At 55.5% G+C, this 18,011-nt stretch overlaps 6 protein-coding genes across 6 annotated transcripts; 4 read left to right on the plus strand and 2 right to left on the minus strand.

Annotated features, from left to right (window-relative positions):
• Window positions 1–1,230: 1,230 nt before the first annotated feature.
• On the plus strand, window positions 1,231–3,040 carry MONBRDRAFT_31430 (uncharacterized protein). Its single transcript, XM_001743547.1, has 7 exons — window positions 1,231–1,448; window positions 1,552–1,672; window positions 1,784–1,896; window positions 2,064–2,293; window positions 2,418–2,521; window positions 2,623–2,677; window positions 2,885–3,040. Exons 1-7 carry the CDS (start codon window positions 1,439–1,441, stop codon window positions 2,954–2,956), a joined length of 705 nt encoding a protein of 234 aa, XP_001743599.1. The 5' UTR covers window positions 1,231–1,438; the 3' UTR covers window positions 2,957–3,040.
• Window positions 3,041–3,283: 243 nt separating this feature from the next.
• On the minus strand, window positions 3,284–4,300 carry MONBRDRAFT_31431 (uncharacterized protein; the record flags this gene model as incomplete). Its single annotated transcript, XM_001743799.1, has 4 exons — window positions 4,275–4,300; window positions 3,844–4,164; window positions 3,557–3,723; window positions 3,284–3,463 (listed from the first exon to the last, which is right to left on the minus strand). Exons 2-4 carry the CDS (start codon window positions 4,154–4,156, stop codon window positions 3,284–3,286), a joined length of 660 nt encoding a protein of 219 aa, XP_001743851.1. The 5' UTR covers window positions 4,157–4,164; window positions 4,275–4,300.
• Window positions 4,301–4,634: 334 nt separating this feature from the next.
• MONBRDRAFT_6195 (uncharacterized protein) lies at window positions 4,635–5,875 on the plus strand (the record flags this gene model as incomplete). Its single annotated transcript, XM_001743548.1, has 4 exons — window positions 4,635–4,896; window positions 5,050–5,153; window positions 5,317–5,605; window positions 5,700–5,875. 4 exons carry the CDS (start codon window positions 4,635–4,637, stop codon window positions 5,873–5,875), a joined length of 831 nt encoding a protein of 276 aa, XP_001743600.1.
• Window positions 5,876–7,389: 1,514 nt separating this feature from the next.
• Window positions 7,390–9,835, plus strand: MONBRDRAFT_6196 (uncharacterized protein; the record flags this gene model as incomplete). Its single annotated transcript, XM_001743549.1, has 2 exons — window positions 7,390–8,594; window positions 8,704–9,835. The coding sequence occupies 2 exons, from the start codon at window positions 7,390–7,392 to the stop codon at window positions 9,833–9,835; spliced, it is 2,337 nt and encodes a 778-aa protein (XP_001743601.1).
• A 301-nt stretch (window positions 9,836–10,136) lies between these two features.
• Window positions 10,137–10,983, minus strand: MONBRDRAFT_19902 (uncharacterized protein). Its single transcript, XM_001743800.1, has 4 exons — window positions 10,946–10,983; window positions 10,717–10,823; window positions 10,453–10,564; window positions 10,137–10,351 (listed from the first exon to the last, which is right to left on the minus strand). The coding sequence occupies exons 1-4, from the start codon at window positions 10,979–10,981 to the stop codon at window positions 10,157–10,159; spliced, it is 450 nt and encodes a 149-aa protein (XP_001743852.1). The 5' UTR covers window positions 10,982–10,983; the 3' UTR covers window positions 10,137–10,156.
• A 972-nt stretch (window positions 10,984–11,955) lies between these two features.
• On the plus strand, window positions 11,956–17,259 carry MONBRDRAFT_23347 (uncharacterized protein; the record flags this gene model as incomplete). Its single annotated transcript, XM_001743550.1, has 10 exons — window positions 11,956–12,107; window positions 12,469–13,068; window positions 13,179–13,254; window positions 13,398–13,443; window positions 13,574–15,722; window positions 16,246–16,309; window positions 16,396–16,511; window positions 16,680–16,719; window positions 16,909–16,996; window positions 17,135–17,259. The coding sequence occupies 10 exons, from the start codon at window positions 11,956–11,958 to the stop codon at window positions 17,257–17,259; spliced, it is 3,456 nt and encodes a 1,151-aa protein (XP_001743602.1).
• Between the last annotated feature and the right edge of the window lie 752 nt (window positions 17,260–18,011).

An 18,011-nucleotide genomic window follows, 5' to 3' on the forward strand; every position in this document is an offset into this window, starting at 1 on the left:
AAACTGCCAAACGCTGCAAGCTGGTTTGGTTACACAGCAGCCGCGACAAACAAACATTCATCGTCTCGGCTTGATACTGTGGACCAGACCAGAAGCCTGCAGTTGAAGGTTTGTTTGTGCCAAGTGCAGCAGCGACAGGGAGGGTGGTGCCCCGGGCGTTGAACAGGCCGCAGAGAGAGAAGGGCACGCCACAAGCTCCTACGAGCAGAGCAAACAAGAGTGGGCAGCAGCAGGTTGCTTTGGCGGATATCCCTATTGAACACAAGTGTCCAATTCGCTTCAAAAGTCACGCCGGCACGAGCACAAACAGCGGCGCGGGCGGGCATGGATATGTTGGGAGACGGCGAGTCGTTGTCGTTTTTCTTTGGCCCATAGCATACCAAGGCGAAGAGATTATTGATTTTTCTTCCCCACGCCAATCTATGACGCTGTCCGTCAGGATCATAGGACGTATGCATGACGTCAACCAAACCCCTTTACACACCGACGGGTGGCCAAGTTACATGTGTTACATTCCAAAGGCACTGGCCGCTTGAACCAAACCGATCGAGCACGCGCCTCGTCGCTGGAATCAGCATCAGAGCCCGCATCAGTTCGAGCGAAGAAAGGGAAGGTGGGCTCCTTCCATGTTGATGGGAAGGTTGCGTGAGGGCTGCTTTCGAGCTTCCAGATAATGTCTGTTCCAGCCGCCCAGTTCACTGCGTCAAGGAGTACACCATCAGCTTCAAACGCGCCAGCGCCAGAAGAGGCAGCGACCACAAACGTCCTTTGTTCTGGTTAACATTTTAATGGTGTCGCGAAAAGTATGGGATTTCTTGAGAAATGGGCTTGATGATTGGATGCCGTCAATCGTGTGCAAGATGGTCTGTTCCACGCACTTTCAAAGAAAGCTACGTGATTGCGATGTTGCCTCAACAAGCCCTTGATTGTGCATTTGAGTGTAGGTTTAGGCTCTGGAACAATGAAATCGGCTTGAGGAAGTCTTTCATCATGTTGGCCCATGCGTTTTCTCGTTACAATTCTGTCCGTTGTGCAACTTTGCATCACGGCACCCAGATCCTGATGCAACTTCTTAAATAATAGAGGGGTAAATATAGAAACCCATCCGCCGGTGAGTGTCTGACATAACATTTGGTAGTATATCGCCGTCGCCTATAAACTGTAGTAGAACAACTGTTGTGGCGCTCTGCAGGCTTTTCGTGAGCGAGCATCTCTCTCTTTTTCAGGTCAGCCACCTGTGTGACCTCAAGCAACTCGATCGACCCGCCAGCCGCCGGTTTGGTGGCCAAACAAATACGACGCAACATCCTCTCCTCAACGCCCGCAACTGGTAGACTGTGCGGATAAAAGTGTTCTTGCTAAAGTGCCGCGCGTCAGACACGCTCGTGTCTGTCAATAAGCCCCTGCTGTTGCGGCGTGCTCCTTTCCGACCAACGACATGACGACCGGTACGCCCTGACCCCGGGGATGCGCGCTTAAACCTGTCCATCCTACTTGCTCGCGTGTCCCGACAAGCTGCATATCCCTGACCTCTGCTTGCCTCGCTCCAAGCACATCGCCCAACATGGACCCCGGCCCAGGGTGGCACGGGCAAATACGACAGCTCTTTGGGAGCCATGTCCAAGCAGTACTCAGTCCGTGACGTGGTCGCCCACACCAAGCTCAAAGTTCGGTGAGTGGCTTGAACCAGGACCCATGCACCCGTTTACCCTTCATGGACTTGCTTTCTATTGTCCCCCATGCACGTCTGCGTCTTTATTTGACCAACCATTGCGAGTGACAGTGAGGAAGGCCAAGGCACGCGGTTTGAAAACTCGCTCAAAGACTTTCGCTCAGAGTTGGAAGATCGCGAACGCGAACACCACGAGAAGCAGCTCAAGGAACAACAGAAAATTGGTTCGGTGCAACCCTCCTAGCATACGACTCGCCTCTTCCCGCAATGCATCCGACCAAGAGCTGCCCTATCATCTATATGTGACTCACCAGCGTCCCTTGTCGCCCTTTCCCCGGGTCTCGTGCCTTGCATTCGATGCTTGCTTGGCTCTTGTCTTTGGTCACGACAGAAGGTCTCGCAGCCATTACAGAAGGGCGTACCGGACTTCCTGCTGAGAAGAGACCCCGCATCACCCACATTGAAGCCAATGCCCTAGATGCAGATGACGATGACGATGACGCTGACGACGCCGACAGCGACAGCGATGAGAGCGACAGTGATGACGACGATGATACAGAGCTGCTCCTTGCCGAGCTCGAAAAGATCAAAAGGGAGCGTGCCGATGAACAGGCGCGAAAGGTTAGCAGCACCTCGCCGCACCCACCGCCCTTGTGCATCGACACCATGTCATATCACCCAAAAGCGTTTGTACCGACCTCGCTCCCAAGCCTCATGGTTCGCGCTCATGATGTTCTTGATTCAGGACACGGAGCGCATCGCGGCTGACGAAGAGCAGCGCCGTGAATCCGCCTTGCAAGGCAACCCTCTTTTGCGAGGCCAAGCCTCAGACTTTACCGTCAAGCGTCGGTGTGTTTCTACATTCATCCCATCCACGTTAACTTTTTTTGTCTCAGTCTTGTCGCATTCGAGATTGGTGGGCTCACTCAGCCCTCGTTGTGGTGGCCTAGATGGGATGACGACGTCGTGTTCAAGAATTGCGCCAAGGTTGAAGAGCGTGGCAAGGTGCGTCTGATTCAGCCGTGAAGGCCTTGATGCATGTGCTTTTCGAAGGCTTTTTTCTTCTTCTTCTTCTTCTTCTTCTTCTTCTTCTTCTTCTTCTTCTTCTTCTTCTTCTTCTTCTTCTCTTTTGAATACCAGCCAACTCTCTATTTTTTTGTTGGCACTCGCCTCATCTCGAATACCCTGGTTTTTTGGCCTTGACTTGGACAGAAGGAAACGTTCGTAAACGACACCTTGCGCAGCGAGTATCATCGCAAGTTTATGGACAAATTTATCAAGTAACCGCTAGCTACCACCCAGCTGACGGACGCTTCGGACCGTAGTTCGAGACCCCGTATGAATGTATCAAATCAATCGTCTATTTTTTTTTTTTGTTTTTTGTTTTTGTTTTTGTTTTTCCGGTCCGACAACAACATGTTGACACGGCACTGCTTTGCTAGCTCACCACCTTGACACTTTTTGGTTCGTTGAATTGGTTTTTCGATTTGAGTATTGGGGTTTTATATAGCAAGATAGTACATGCGGTTTCCACCTTTTACTAACGCGCAAACTGCAACTGCGCGTTGGAGCAATGTGGCAGCAGGATGCGTGGCCTCGCAGAGGCTGGAGCTAGTTGTTAGGGGCAGGGACAGGATCTGACACCTCATATGAAGGATAGCACTTCATGTCGTTTGACGGGATTTGCGAACAGCCACAGGCACCCTTGTCGATAAATTTGACACTCTTCATGCCCATATCCAGCAGGATCTGCGTCATGAAGCGAGCCCGCCGATTTGTGCGACAGCCCACCTAAGGACGAGGTGCAAATGCCAGCAGCGTGAGCCATACCCCCAAGACCCATTGTGCCAAGAGAGGGCTATTGAATCACTCAACACGACGTACAATGATGGTCCTGTCATTTCTCAACATGTTGGTCAAGGCTGGTGACTTGTCATCCGCACTCAGCTGCTGCAGTACCAAGTGCAGAGGAATGGAGTCAGCGTGGGGCAGTTTGCCAAAGTTGTCGACCTCGTCAGTGCGCCTAACGTCAAGCACATAATTCTGCTCGCCTGGGCCGGAAAAAAAAAAAAAGCAAAGAAGCCATGAGAAGAGAAACTTAAACCAAGCGCAGGGAAACAGGTGGCCAACAACACGGATGCTGTGCCATAGACGCCCACATGGGCACATACCTTGCTCCGTGACGGTGTCGCAAGATATTTCCTCAAGCTCGGGCACATGCTCACGGGCTGCAGTATTGATGTTGAACTGAACGCACGCGAGGGCTCCGGTGTCGACCAGGGCGGGCTCTGCGTCGTAAACAATGCAAACGCAACCGTCTTCGGGCAGCATGCTGGTCTGAAAGGCCGCTGGCTTGACCACCACGGTCGATGCTGGCACGGTCAAATCGTTCGAGTCGCTGCGGCAGCGCGCATCCACCAAAACATGCGGTACCGGGTCCGTCTTGACGAGCAGGTCAAAGGATTCGCGAGTCAACTCCAACATGATGGCAGCTGTAGGGACAACAAAAATGAGTGAGAGCGAGCGCGACGGTTATGGGGACCCGAGCGGACTAGCCAAAGAAAGAGCTTCGGCAACTGGGTTGGCAACGCAAGCACAAGACCTGATTCAGACTGTGGGGCGACCACTGGAAAAAAAAATTGGGAAAATGAAAAACCAGGGTGGAGCTCAGCTCAACCTCCCGTACCGTTCGGCAACACCATGCTATCAACGGCCCCTTTTCAGTCCGGAACCTGCATTATCAAATCAAAAGCTGCGCTGTCGGCAGGGTGCACGGCCCCGAATCATGCACACAGCACTCCAAGGTCCGCAGTTTCAGCCGCCAGCAGCCATCATCATGTCAGACAGAAATTATAAACTATTAGTATCTGACAACTGATGTTGCTTGAAAGTGCGGAAAAGAGCACACTATCGCTCAGGCCCTCACTCTCTCACAACATCATCCCCCCACAACCCAAGCAGCATGGCCTCGCTCGCGGCCAACAAGCTCAAGGCGCGCTTGGCAGCCAAGCGACACAAGGCTGGCGCCGATGAACCTGCCGAGCCCATTGCTCAAGCTTCATCGGCTGAAGCCTCGACTCCTGTCATTCAGATTCATCGTGGGAAGCTCGGGCTTGGGGCCCAAGCGGAACCGGCTCCTTCCCAAGCCACCAAGGCCGTCGCCAAGGGTCTGCACCGCGCCAAGCGCCGACAGCGCCGTGACGAAGCCGAGGAGGAGGAAGATGGTGCGTGGTGAACGCATTGAGGTCACTCATAGCCAATCATCTGTGCTCGTATTGAGCCAGGCGCACCTTGTACTTGTCGCCTCGCTGGCAAGCTGGTCCTGACTGCTGAAATCCACCTTTGCCCCCTATCCGTTCCGTGCGGCTCCTCGATAGATGTGACGCAGACGACCATCGATGAGGAGTCCAAGCTGGCGACCGTGACCAAAGCTCAGCCCAAGTTGGATGTGGTTGATCAACTGCGTGAACAACAAGCCGAGGTGTGAACCATACCCAACACACACACACACACACACACACACACACGAGCACGAGCACGAGCACGCCCATGTGGTTGTGTGGTTGTGAGTCATTGTAGCGCCGTACTGATCGCTAAGAAAGTCTTTGCTGATGGTCCTCATGATACACCGCCCCTGGCATCAGAAAACCGCAAAACGTCGCAAGAAACGACAGGCTCGCAACAACAAGGAGGCCGAGACGACGTCCACCCCCGCCCCCGCCGGCCCAAACCCATTCAGTGACCCTACCTTCGATGCAGATGCAGAACAGGATGCCTTTGCTACCAACTGGCAGTCGGACTGGCGCGATGAAGCCATGCAGGAGACAGCCGACGCACCTGCCCAGCCCAGCCCCACCACAACTGCCCCTGCTGCCCCCGCCCCAAAGGAGAAGGCGAAAGCAGCTAAGGACGAGACGGCGGATACTACGGCCGGTCCGTCATTTGCCCTGTTGCGGACATGCCATGGCAGCACGAACGGATGGTCACACCCCTCATCTTTTGCCCCGGCCGCTGGCATACCGTACAGCAGATGCTAAAAAGCCCAAGCGCAAGCGCCCGAAGAAGCGCTCCAAACAGAAAAACTTGCGCAAGGACAATCGCCCCGCGCACTTGGTTCGTGCTGTGGCCCTGCTTCTGCCAATCGACTTTCACATGCTGGAAGAGACGAAAACTGCTTGCGCTTGGATCAAAGGCTCTCACTGAATCGTTTGCTTCATCTTCGTGCGCGCGGCTGGGAGATAGAAACCAAATGGAGGCCGACGCTCCTAACGCATGCGATGTGAATAAACTTTCCTACCGATGCTTGCACCTTGGCCTTGATGCCGCGATCAGGTCCTGGGCCGTGTAGAGCCCACCACTGCTCGCACCTTGTCCTTGATACTACAATCAAAAGGCTAGACATGACGCTCGACATCCAATTCAAACGCGCGCGCACACACACACACACACACACAATTTACACAGACACAAATATGCAAAGGGGCACAGCCCGTTTTGAAACCAACATTCTGACACCATACGTTGGCCACGTCAAAATCCTTCAGATCTGGGACACCAGAGGCCGAGGCCGCAAACTAAACATGAGCTTGTGACGTACAATCGCCTCCACGTGGTACTCCGTCCTGTGTCTCCAGACAAGGTCAGAAGACTGGTCAGCACAGCTGCGCTTGCAGCAGACGCCAAGACCATCTTCCAACCAGCTACCACATACCTGACGTTGGCATCATGGCCCGGACCCATGTCGTCCACCTCCATGGCGCCGATTGCCGCCTCAACGGGAACTACAGTCTGACCTCAGCCGATAGAGACATCAGTTTTGAGGCGACAACAAGAAAGACTGGTGACTGCTACAACGTGTAGCTCAGGCAACGAAAGGACAGGCCCCGCGCGAGATCCAGACCTTGCGCATGACGGCCATGGGCTTTTCAAGAGGACGCATTTTCCCCTGGAACAAACCAACACGGGTGCAAATGTAAGCTCGGTCGTTCCGGCACAAGACAGACGCCTTGCGTGATGCACCGCGTACCCGCAACAGATGATTCCCAATCTTGAGTTCAGCAGACTATGTTCAAGGGCACATTCCCATGAGACGAAGAAGAAGAAGGGCCCCGCATACTTTGAAGGCATTGAGCTTCAACAACATTCGACCAGTTGCTTTGGAAGCGAGTCAAGACCCCAACGCACCTTGCCCGTGACCGTCAGTTGCCCAAGTTCGTGGCCCGCCAGCTCAGAATAGTCTGTCTCGATGGCACCTTGCATTTGCAGCAGCAAGTATTGCTGAACCCCATCCACACTGGCCGTAACCACGCGAAGCCGTTGCACATCCGGCTCCCCCATCTTCATTCGCACCGCCACCAAAACGCTCGCGGGCACCGTCTCCCCACACGCGCAAATCTCCGTCGCTACCTGCCCACCCTTGGAACACAGTTTTCTTTTGTAACGGTCACAAAACAAAAAAAAAAATCTGGAAAAAAAAAGATGACAACACTTTTTTTCGTCGTGTTTGTATTTTGCGCAGGTGCCACCAGCACAGAAGGAACATTGTCGGATGTCAAGTACCGGGTGGCGTTGTGGCTTCCTCTTCCATCAGGGTCAAGAGAGCGGCTCAGTGTTTGATCCAGCCACGCAATTCAGCGGCGTCGTGGCGTAAAGCAACTGACAGCCTCCTCTTGGGGCAGGCCAGCGGGTGACCAGCCTCGAACCCTGTGCCGCTGGACATGGCCGCCACCGGCGGGAGCGGAGTAGGGAGTGAGCCAGCCATGGCACCACCTCACCACTCGTCGCCAGAGGCTAGCCCAGGTCGTGGTCCGTTTGAAAGAAGCGATACACCGCCACAGACCAACTGGCCCAGCTCACGCGAGCGTACTCTGAGTGACAACAGCACCATCGTACTGCTGGCCTTGGAGGCGATCTGGGCGCGAGCCCAGCAATTGCACCACGAGCTTCTGGACTATCAGCACCAGCAGCAGCAAACGCATGAGGGCCACAGTGTATTTTGGACGCCCCACCCCAATCGTTCAGCCCTTTTGTCTGAAATTGACGAACTCGAAACGGCTGCCGTGGAGCTCGAGCCAGCCAAGGAGTTGGGGCCGCTGCGTGCAGAGGGTGTCCAAATTCAGCTCGACATTTTCAGACTGTGCACGTCTTGTCGAGAAGAATTAGCCATGCCCCTGGAGCCCGTGCTAGATGAAGATGCCCCTGCTGACAGCGCAACCCCGCAAGCTGCATCGTTGACGCATGCGCCCGCCCAACCAGAGTCCCCACACGTTGGCGTGGATCAAGCCAGTCCAGCGTCATCCACCCCGCTACTTGTCCATCAGAGGGAGCCGCCATCAAGCTTGCGCGCGGGCTTTGAAGCCGCTCCAAATATGTTGCGAAGTGAAAGCAGCAGTGGTCCTGTCGCCCCGCGTCGCTCCATTCACGCCAATCTAGCCAGCGGTTTCGTGCAGGCGATTCTCGAAAAGCAGTTTGCTGACGGTGAATCTCACGCCGCTTTCTCCACATTGGCACGCCATCTAGCTGATGCCTGGGCGCGTATCCGACACCTGCCTCTGGCGCGAGTAGCTCATGACTTGGAGGAAGTCAATGTGCGCACACTGGCTGACCTTGCCACCCTCAGTAGTTCACAGCTACAGTCTCTCGTGACCTCCTTTGGCATGGGCGGCAGTGCCGCCTCCTCAGCCTCGTCAGTTCCAAATGAGCCCGTACACCCAGACACTGGCGCAAGCTCGCATCCAGGCCCTGCTTCGCACACGCGTACTGATACGCCCTCAACTGCGGCAAGATCTGGGCAACGTGCCGATGGCCCTGCCACTAGCACACGCTCTGTGAGCAGCGGGGGCGCCAGTGCCTTTCTCCACGCTCGACTTTTATCGCTTCTGGACCGCGGTGTGGTGCAGTGCTTGCCCCACCAGATTCTCGGGTAGGCAATGCTTGACGTTTCTTCCTCGACAAGATTTTGGACTGCCCCAAGCGCCCCACCGCCCCTCGGGCTGCCGAATCCTCACCAAGCAATTGTGCCCCTTTTGCAGGAATGGACGCTTTGGTTATGTGTATCGCTGCGAGGTGAACAACCAGCCAGCAGCGCTCAAGATGGTTCAAGTGGGCACGGAAGCATCTGCCTTTCCAGCCACGATGCGTGTTGTCGAGGAAGCCAAGCATCTCATGGCCCTGCGGCATCCCAACATCCTGGGCTACCTCGATGTCTTTGGTCACCAGGTGCCCATGGGCGGCGGCAACTTTGTATGCATCCTCATGGAGTTGTGCGATCTGGGCACGCTGGCAGACGCTGTTTTTGAGGGCCGCATCGACTTTGGTGGGATGGTGGATGCCATCCGACAGATTGCCGCTGCTCTTGCCTATGCCCATGGCCAAGGTGTAGTTCATGCAGACATCAAACTCGAAAACGTGCTGGTGCGGCGAGGACCGGAACGCGATGTTGTTAAAGTTGGAGACTGGGGAATCGCTCGGCGCGAGCCTCTCTCCATCTGTGCACCGCCCCTGCACAATGTCACCGAAGAAACGTTGCTCTCCGATACCGAGCGGGCCCTGTTCACCTACGACCATGCCGCCCTCCTCCCCGAGCCCAGTCGAGGTGATACGCCCGTGTCGCTGCTCTCGGCCTCTGACCGTGCCCTCGCAGCCGCAGCCACCGCGGCGCGGACTCGCACACAGGCCTCACGGATTGACAGTCATGGACCAGGCCGGGACGCAGGTGCAGCGCAAGGCCACGGCCATCCACTCTCAACGCCACGCGGCACCGTGTGTTACCAGCCGCCAGAAGCGTTTGACTTTCAGCTTTTCCACGAAGGCTTTCGGTGGGCCTGTGATATCTGGGGCCTGGGCTGTGTATTGTACGAGACGGTCACACAAAATTGCCTCCCTTTGGGCCAAGGTTTTATTGGCCAACTAGCTGCGCGCGCCGACGAGGCGCCGTGGCTCGCCCTCCGAGCGCAGCTTCTACAGCACTTTGCACTCGCGGTTCAACACGCCGAGTGTCGTGACCCCACCATCGGCCGGGACACCGTGCGCCTTTGCAAGCAACAACTTGGGGTTCTGCTTACACAGATGTGGGCAGAAGACTGCCGATTGCGGCCCCCAGCAGCCGACATTCTGGCCCAGCTCCCGTCTCGCTTTCAACTCCGTGTCGCCCCACCTGCCTAAGTTGCCGATGATTGTCATCTGACACCTGACTGCATGATGCTGCATGTTGCTGCATGTTACCTTGTGCTGATGCTTCCGATGTGTGTGTGTGTGTGTGTGTGTGTGTGTGGGTGTGTATGTCATTCTTATCAGATTCTTACCTATCCCCCCACCATAATTAACTTACATGTTAATGCAAAGCAAAGTCATCCAGCACCCCAAGCACCTAGCTGGGCTTTTTGATGTTGAATCTAATGTCTCAAGGCACTTTAAGCAACGATGCAAAGCCGTAGCATGAAACGTGAAAAGGAGAGTAAAAATTAGGAGGTCCAAAAGATCGATTTATGCCGTGGTCACGCAGACACCGCCAGCGGCCTTAATCTTCTCCTCGGCCTTGCGCGAGAAGAAGCGAGCCTTGACAATGACGGGAGCCTTGGGCAGCTCGCCCTTGCCCAGGACCTTGTAGTAACCGTGCTGGACCACGTCGATCACAGCAGCGTTGCTCTCCTTGGCATCCTTGATGAGGGCAGCACGCTTCTACACAAGATAAAAAAAAACGTGAGACAGGAATGACAGCTCAGACCACGTTGGCCCACATCAATATAGCGAAGCACACAAGTGAGAATGCTAGTACGTACGTCCTCGGGCACCAAAGTCCAGATCTTGTCAATGTTGACGGTGGGGCAGTGGTCCTTGTTGCGGAGCAGGTGGAAATGACGCATACCAACCTTACCGAAGTAGCCAGGATGGCTATAGAGAGAAAACACGTGAAGAAGATGAGACAAGAGACCAAGCAACACACACGTCACGGTGACAGTCGATGCGATGTCAACATTAAACATGGTCAAGCTCGGGCGAGCTGCCAGTCGAGCACGCGTGCTGGCCAGCATAAATCGACTCACTATTTGTCAAAGTTGATGCGATGGTGATGCTGACCACCGGCGTTACCGCGACCTCCAGGATGCTTGCGGTGCTTGCCAATACGACCGTGGCCGTGGCTGACGTGGCCCTACACGAGAGAGGCCCGGGAGAATGCCCAAAATGATGAGAAAAAAATATGCATGTCCACTTCATTTGGGCAAATCGTCAAGTCACACAGATAAAACTCAGACATGAGATGAGTCAACATACGCGAAGCTTGCGGGTCTTCTTGTTGCGGCTGGTCATCTGTAGAAAAAAAAAACCGACGCGAAGGCACGCGTGAAACAGCCATGGCCATGAGCATACAACCGGAGAAGACACAACCATCGAGCATCAAGCAAGGTCCAAGGCGTCGTCCAGACAACGGCATCGAGTTGCCAGACCGAGACGAGGACAAGCAGATAAAAAACAATGAAAGCTGCATCCCGTCTGAACGCAAGTATCATGTGCCGTTGGCATGGCCTGCTAGACATGACTGAGCCAATAGCCGACGCCAACACGCCTCAAAAAGCACGAGGGTCTTTGAGGCGATTGGCGACGGTGTGGACAGCCACGCACAGCGCACCACGGTTTTGATACAAGCGTCGCCCGTTCTTTAAAAGGGCTTCCAGATGCAACAGGTGGGAGCTGTGCTGGGAGAACGGCAGCCAAAGCCGCGCTGCCGAGCTGAACCAGCGCGCAAGCTCAGTCGCTTGAGCGTGTGTTGATCGTCCGCGGTCAACCTTTACCTTGGCAGTGGGACCAAAAAAAAAGTGTCGATCAGTTCAAACCTCATGGACCATAAGCGTCAACAACATGTGTTTCCGATATCTGAAGTGTGTCAAGGTGTGTCACACGCTTGGCCCGCGAGTGCTCGTGTGGTAAGTCGACCTGACATCTGGTAGCAGTCCAGTCGATTATGATGACATTCCCTGCGCCCCCAAATAGTCTGACAATTAGCGGTAAGCGAGAGAAGTGAGCTGGAGCAGAGCAATGTTTCCAAGGAACACACACACACACACACACACACACATTCGCCAAGGGACAAACACAGCAAAAGCGCTGGACCCCACCGTGTCCTTCCTGCCGAGTTCTTCCTGTTCCCATTGGACATTGGCGTTTGCCCCCCAAGGCGCGAGCTTGTGTGTGGCCCTGACCGTTCGATCCATGATTGACCCGGATTTGGCCCGACGCCGCATTTGATTGCCGCATCACCAACGATTTGGCTCTTTGCCGGCAGGATGCCAGCTCACCAGCTAGCCGGCCCCATGGCGCTGGTGTTGATGATTGCACTGATGCTGGCGCAGGCACAGGCCGACTCGGCCTGTGGACCTGAGCAACCGACCGTGGAACTAACATTCAGCTCGGCCACGCAGTTATCGGTGCAATTTGAGTAAGCGCAGCTGGCCCCACTGCCTCGCGCGTCTCGCTCTACACTCCATCAACTGAACACCCGAACCATGATGTAGAGACACTCACGCCTCGTTTTGCGCGCACGCACCTCGTCTTGGATGCAGAAACGTCTCGGTGGCTTGGACAGGCACGGTCACCCAAGATAGCCTACCTCACCATGAATTGCTGCCTCATCGGCGCTACTTTCACCTCGCAGGCGAGGTACAGGGTGCCTTGACCTTGGATAATCAGCAGGGCACGCTGACTGGCTTTCTTCAACACGATCAGACCATGTGGGAGCTTGAGGCCCATCCAGCGTCAAAAGTCCATGCCCTGCGCGCCTGCGCGCGCCAACATGATAGCACCTGGGATTTGGACCGTCATGGCCAACATTTTTTCGTCAATGCCACCGACGAGCTGGCCTCACCGCCCGACCACGGAGACCGCGCCCGCGCCCGCCGCGAAGGCCCGGCATCCAGTCGTCATAACATCTGCACCCTTTTTTTCGACTTGGACGCCAGCTTCGTGACTCAATGGCAAGGCGAGTGCCCCAACAGCTACTCGAGCAGCGACTGTGCCGACCTGCGCGCTGGTCGCCTGGTGGCCCGTGCTGCAGACCTTCTCCATCAAGCCAATTACATGTACAGTGCCAGCGGCCTCAACATTCAGTTCCAGCTTGCCGGCGTTTCGCAATTATCCACCTCTTTTACCACCTCCACTCAAAGCGCCTCTGAGGTTCTCAACAAATATCAATCTTGGCTCGTAACTGGGGGCAGCTTCTCCGGCAACACCTACACAGCTGCTTCCGTACGACCCGACGACGAGCCCCTGACCTTCCAAGATGTATGCACAAACATCTTGCTAACGCACGTCAACACGAAGAATGTGGCTGGGCGGGCCAGCCTGGCGAGTACCGCTGGCAACACCGTCGGTGGCATTTGTGAATTTCGCGTGATCAAAAGGTTCGTTGTGCTCCACTGCACGGGGCATTGCCCTGGAGGTTGATACAAGGGCCGCAAATCACCAGATTGTCCTTGCCTTTTGCGTCTCCGTGCCCCGTCCCTTACCATAGCACGCCACGTGCCACCAACACGGGTTATGTGACGACCCTTTTGGAATTTGGCGTGCCCTCTTGGACCACGGTTGCGGTAGGCTCACTCGCCATGAAGCTCTTGCCCTTCAATCTGGCCCTGGGATCCCGTCTGGTCCCAGAGCTTGCTTGCCCCGCCTTGTGTCTGTTCCCGGTATCGCCATGAGCTCACCCCTTTCGGTGGGGGCATGACCGGTTTAGATTACCTTGGCACATGAGCTGGGTCATAATCTAGGCGCCTCGCACGGTAAGACTGCTGGCTTCATTAGCCCCGTGCGTGAGGACGGGCCATTTGCCCTTGCCGTAAGAATGTACTTTCCCTGACGTTTGGATGGTTGTGTCTCCGCCGTGGGTGCCTACACATTATTTTGTCCCAGACTGTTGTGATAGCGAAGATGCTAGCTGTGACACATCCGTGTACCCGCTCTGCAGCAGCACCGCCGACCACCGATGTGTCCGTACTGCTGCAAACGGTGGCCGCTTTCTCATGTATCCCTCGACGAGCTCGACCAGCAGAAACTCTGTCCTTCTTTCTCCTTGCTCCATCTCCTCCATCAACACCCTCATTGCGGCCAAGGGCGCCTGCCTTGAGATTCCCAACGCTTGTCGCTTTGGTGGACCTTGTTGCTTGAGCATCGAAGGAGCACTCAAGCCAGAGGGGACCCTGTGTCGTGCACAAGACCCCCTTCATCCATGCCAGGCCGCCGCCCAATGCGACGGTGAGCATGGCTATTGTCCTCTGGCCGTTAAAGAAGATGATGCATACTGTTTTGGCTCGGATGATACCCATGGGGTCTGTCTGAGCGGCACCTGTTCCCACCCGCACGACGGTTTTTGCGACGCCAACCTCAACAACAACGGGTGTACCTTGCCCAGCTTTCCCTGCGTCCGCACCTGCCAAAACCCAAGCAGCTCAGTCTGTGCGGCCGTCTCCCGCTCATGTCAGCTCCCCAGCACGCCGTATTTCAGTTTGCCTGAGTGTGACTACTCGGCTCAGGGCACGTACTGCAGCACCGCCTCAGGCACAGATGGTCAATGTGACGGCAACGGAGTTTGCAATGCTTGCCCCGTGGGTGGTTGTGCCTACGAGACGTCTGACACGGCCTGCGCCGATTCCTGTGCTACCAGCACCAACCCTTGCCACATCACGCCCGGGGCTTGTGTGGAAGATCGGTGTATCTTTGATGTCCAGCCCGACGGCACTGTGTGTCCTGGTGGACTCTGCTCTGCGGCCGTGTGCGTTGAGCCCGACGACCAGGGTTGCCTGCCTTGGTCTCAGTGGGGTGAATGCCTAGCACACGGGCGGCGTCGCACGCGTGCTGCTGGTCCTGGTAACTGCTCAACCGCGCAAACAGAAACTTGCGGCGGCGTGACGGTCACGCTGCGCGTGGACCTCACTGTTGCAGAGCGCGAGACTCTGCTTAAGCTCGTGCGCTCTGGCGGCGAGGTTGCCGACGTGTACGAGCTTGAGCATGCCTATGATAGCGGTGTTACCACCATTGTCTACGCCTCGGAATTGGTCTCGGACTGGGAGCTGTATCAGCGCCTTGATAGCGTCTCCGATGCCATTCAGAACTCTGACTCGCGTTACAGCACAATGACCGTCATTGCGCCTGTTGATGCTGCCAATACCACGCCAGCTGGATCCACAGGCAAATCGGGCGGTAACGTGGCTGGCATTGCTATAGGTGTTACAGTAGCCGTCTTGCTCGTAGTGGCCCTCGTGGGCTTCTTTGTGTGGCAACGCCAACGACAGGGCCGTTCCAGCCCCGGCCGAGGTCATGCAGCTGGCACCAGAAAGCTTGAGAATCAAATCTCCAGTCCCATGGAGACAGCGCTTCACACGTACCCGACCCCCACCGCCAGCCCGAATGCCAGTGTGGCCACGAGTATGACGACATCAACTGCACCTGCACCACCGACCCCCGCTCGTCCTCAGGCCCCCGCTCGTCCTCAGGCCCCCGCTCGTCCTCAGGCCCCTGCTCGTCCTCAGGCCCCTGCTCGTCCTCAGGGCGCCATTACATTGACACCGACTCGCACCGCACCCGCAGCCGCACCCGTGTCCCCACGTCCTGCCTGGCGGGCTGCCACAGCGTCTTCGGCCTCGCCAGCTCAATCCCACACCACGGCCCATGCCAAGCCTGCCCCAACGCCAAAGCCAAAACCAAAGCCAAAGCCAGCCCCAAAGCCGAAACCAACTGTTGTATCGCAACCAAAGCCCCATACTACTCAATCAGCATCAGACGCGATGCAAGCCACGGTTTTGTACGACTACGCTGGCACGGATGCGACCCAACTCAGCGTTCGGGCCGGGGACAAGGTCAACCTTGAATCTGATGCGCCTCAAAACGACTGGTGGTTTGTGCGTCATCGCGGCCAAGCAGGCTACGTGCCGGCATCCTACCTTCGCCCCCTCACCACGCCAGCAGCGGCGCAGCGGCGCCCGACTTTATCACTGCAAAATGCCGGCCACACAGAGGAAAGCTCGACGGATGACGCTCCAGCAGGAGCCGTGCGTGGGGCACGGTACACATTTGTTGCGCAATATGATTACTCTGGAACGACCACGGACGAGTTGAGCCCGCGGGCCGGCGAATATCTCACCTCGGACGACCCCATGCCAACCACACCTGGCTGGTTATATTGTCGTGACGCGAAGGGCCACGAAGGCTATGTTCCATCATCATATCTTCAAAGCCGTACCCTGACCCTGACCGGTAGCACAACCAACTAATCAGAACCAACTGCGGTGGTATGGCTTTGAATCAAAAGCCTCTAGTTTTTTCTGTTGCGACGCCTTCGTCCCGCAACCGCCATTTGCGTGACAAACAACAAATCATGGCATATCGTTGTGAAGCGCCGAGCAGGTCTCGTGCGCCCTGTACAGTGTAACCGACTGCTGTTAGCATCTTGTTGATCAAGACTCTACCCAATCGAACGTCCATCGTCATGTTTGATCGTCATCCCCACAAAAAAACACAAATTGTCAAAACAAAGCATGCATGAAGATTATCTCACAAAACACTCTCTAATTTCAAACAACGGACAGCTTCGTCGTCATGGCGGCGGTTCCGCCCTGGGCGAAGCGTAGCGGCTATCGCGGCACGGACAAGGTAAGCTGCGGCTGGCCACCACACCGAGCATGAAGGGATTGCTAGCAGTGAGCCATTCATGCCCTTTCTTGGAACGTCATTTCCAGCCCACTTCATCGGCGTTTGCCAAAGACGGTGATGCTTCGATCAAAATGACCACAATCCCAGCGAGCCGCTCCCACTACGCCACCCCGGAAGTCAGCGCCGAGGCTGTTGAAAGCAGGTAGGACCTTCAAATTGCTGCCCTGCTGGCCTGTGTGCTTTCCAACTCGCACGAGAGTGCTCACCCAAAGCTTTTCTCTCGCTCTCTTTCTCTCGCCCCTCCTTCACCTTCACCTGTGCTCATCCTATTGTCTGGAACTCACGCGCAATGACTGGCTTTCTTGAACAGGAAGCTGCGAGCCCCCGGTTGGCAAGACGTGCCACCACCGGTAAGGAAGAAGCCCTCTTCCCGTTTTTGAAGTGGCCTACTTGTTCACCTTCTCGGTTTCGCCCTTGCCCTTCTGCTCTCCCTGTTTCTCTCTCCCAACCTCTTGTTTTTTCCGCCTTGATGGAGCGCGCCTGGCTGTTGCTCCATCGTCTGACTCAGGAACTACTGCTGGTTTGGCTGTGCGTGTTAGGCACCTGTGCGACATCAAAGACCCGTAGCCGCTGCAGCCAATCCTCTGCTGCAGACTACGCAGAGAGCTGAAATCGCGACCCATCTAGGTTTGTGTTTGACTCGGGACATCGCGACCTCGTCCTTTTTCCACTGCACCGTTCTGCCTGGCACTCAAGCACCCGATTGATGGCGCTTTGACTCCTCACGTGATGTTGGGCGCGCTGAATCCCGATGACTGTTGCTAGGATCTGAACAGCAGGCTCCAATTACTGCGGGCATGCGCTCCGTCGTGGATCAGCCTTCGCCCTCGGCCCAACAGAAGCTGCCCCATCAGCAAAACACCTTTCGATCAACGCTGAAACTCATGTGAATGTGATGTTTTACGTTCAAAATGAGTGTGCAGCATCTGTGCGTGCCAGCATAGGGATGCCCGTCACTACTCAGACGTTTGTCTCAACATCGCTCAGTCATTTTATTCCTAGCCCAAAGTGCTCTGCCAGAGCCACCTTTCTTACTCGCCTAGAAACCACGTCGACCATATTGTTTACCTGTCATCGAAGAATAATCTGTTGTTCGGCTGCGTGTTGTTCGAAACTCAGACCGAAATGTTGAGTTTGATGCTGCCAGATGGGCCATGCCTGGATTTCTTGGTGCCTGACCACAAACTTTGCTTAAGATCCAAATCCACCCATGAACAGCTTTTGGACACTCTGAACTCCAGCAGCATGTACTTGACAAAAGGCACGCGTCTTTTTTCTCCTTCCTTCATCATCTGAAAGCTTGAAGAGATATAAGGCCTAGATTTGTTCAACAAGAGCTCAAGCAACAATGATTGATGACTTGTAAAAGGCAGCCGTCCGGTTTTCGATGACACTATGGTTTGCTTGTGCCCAAAGTTTTTGGTGTTCGAGCCGGGGTAAGCGAGAAGGTGCTGGCCTTTTGGCAAGAATCTGACCACTCAGAGCATCTCTGTGACCGGCTGGAAGCTGTCTGGCAAGGGCAGAGGCGGGGAGGCATAGAGTGAAGGCTTGCGCGCAGCGCTTGATGATTGGAGCGACCGCGTTCAACTGAACCAACGGTTCAAGCACATGCGCTCAGCTGCAGTCAAGTCACGTTGCCATA

Source organism: Monosiga brevicollis, genomic scaffold (genome assembly GCF_000002865.3).
Source record: "Monosiga brevicollis MX1 MONBRscaffold_4 genomic scaffold, whole genome shotgun sequence".
Classification (NCBI taxonomy): Eukaryota; class Choanoflagellata; order Craspedida; family Salpingoecidae; genus Monosiga; species Monosiga brevicollis.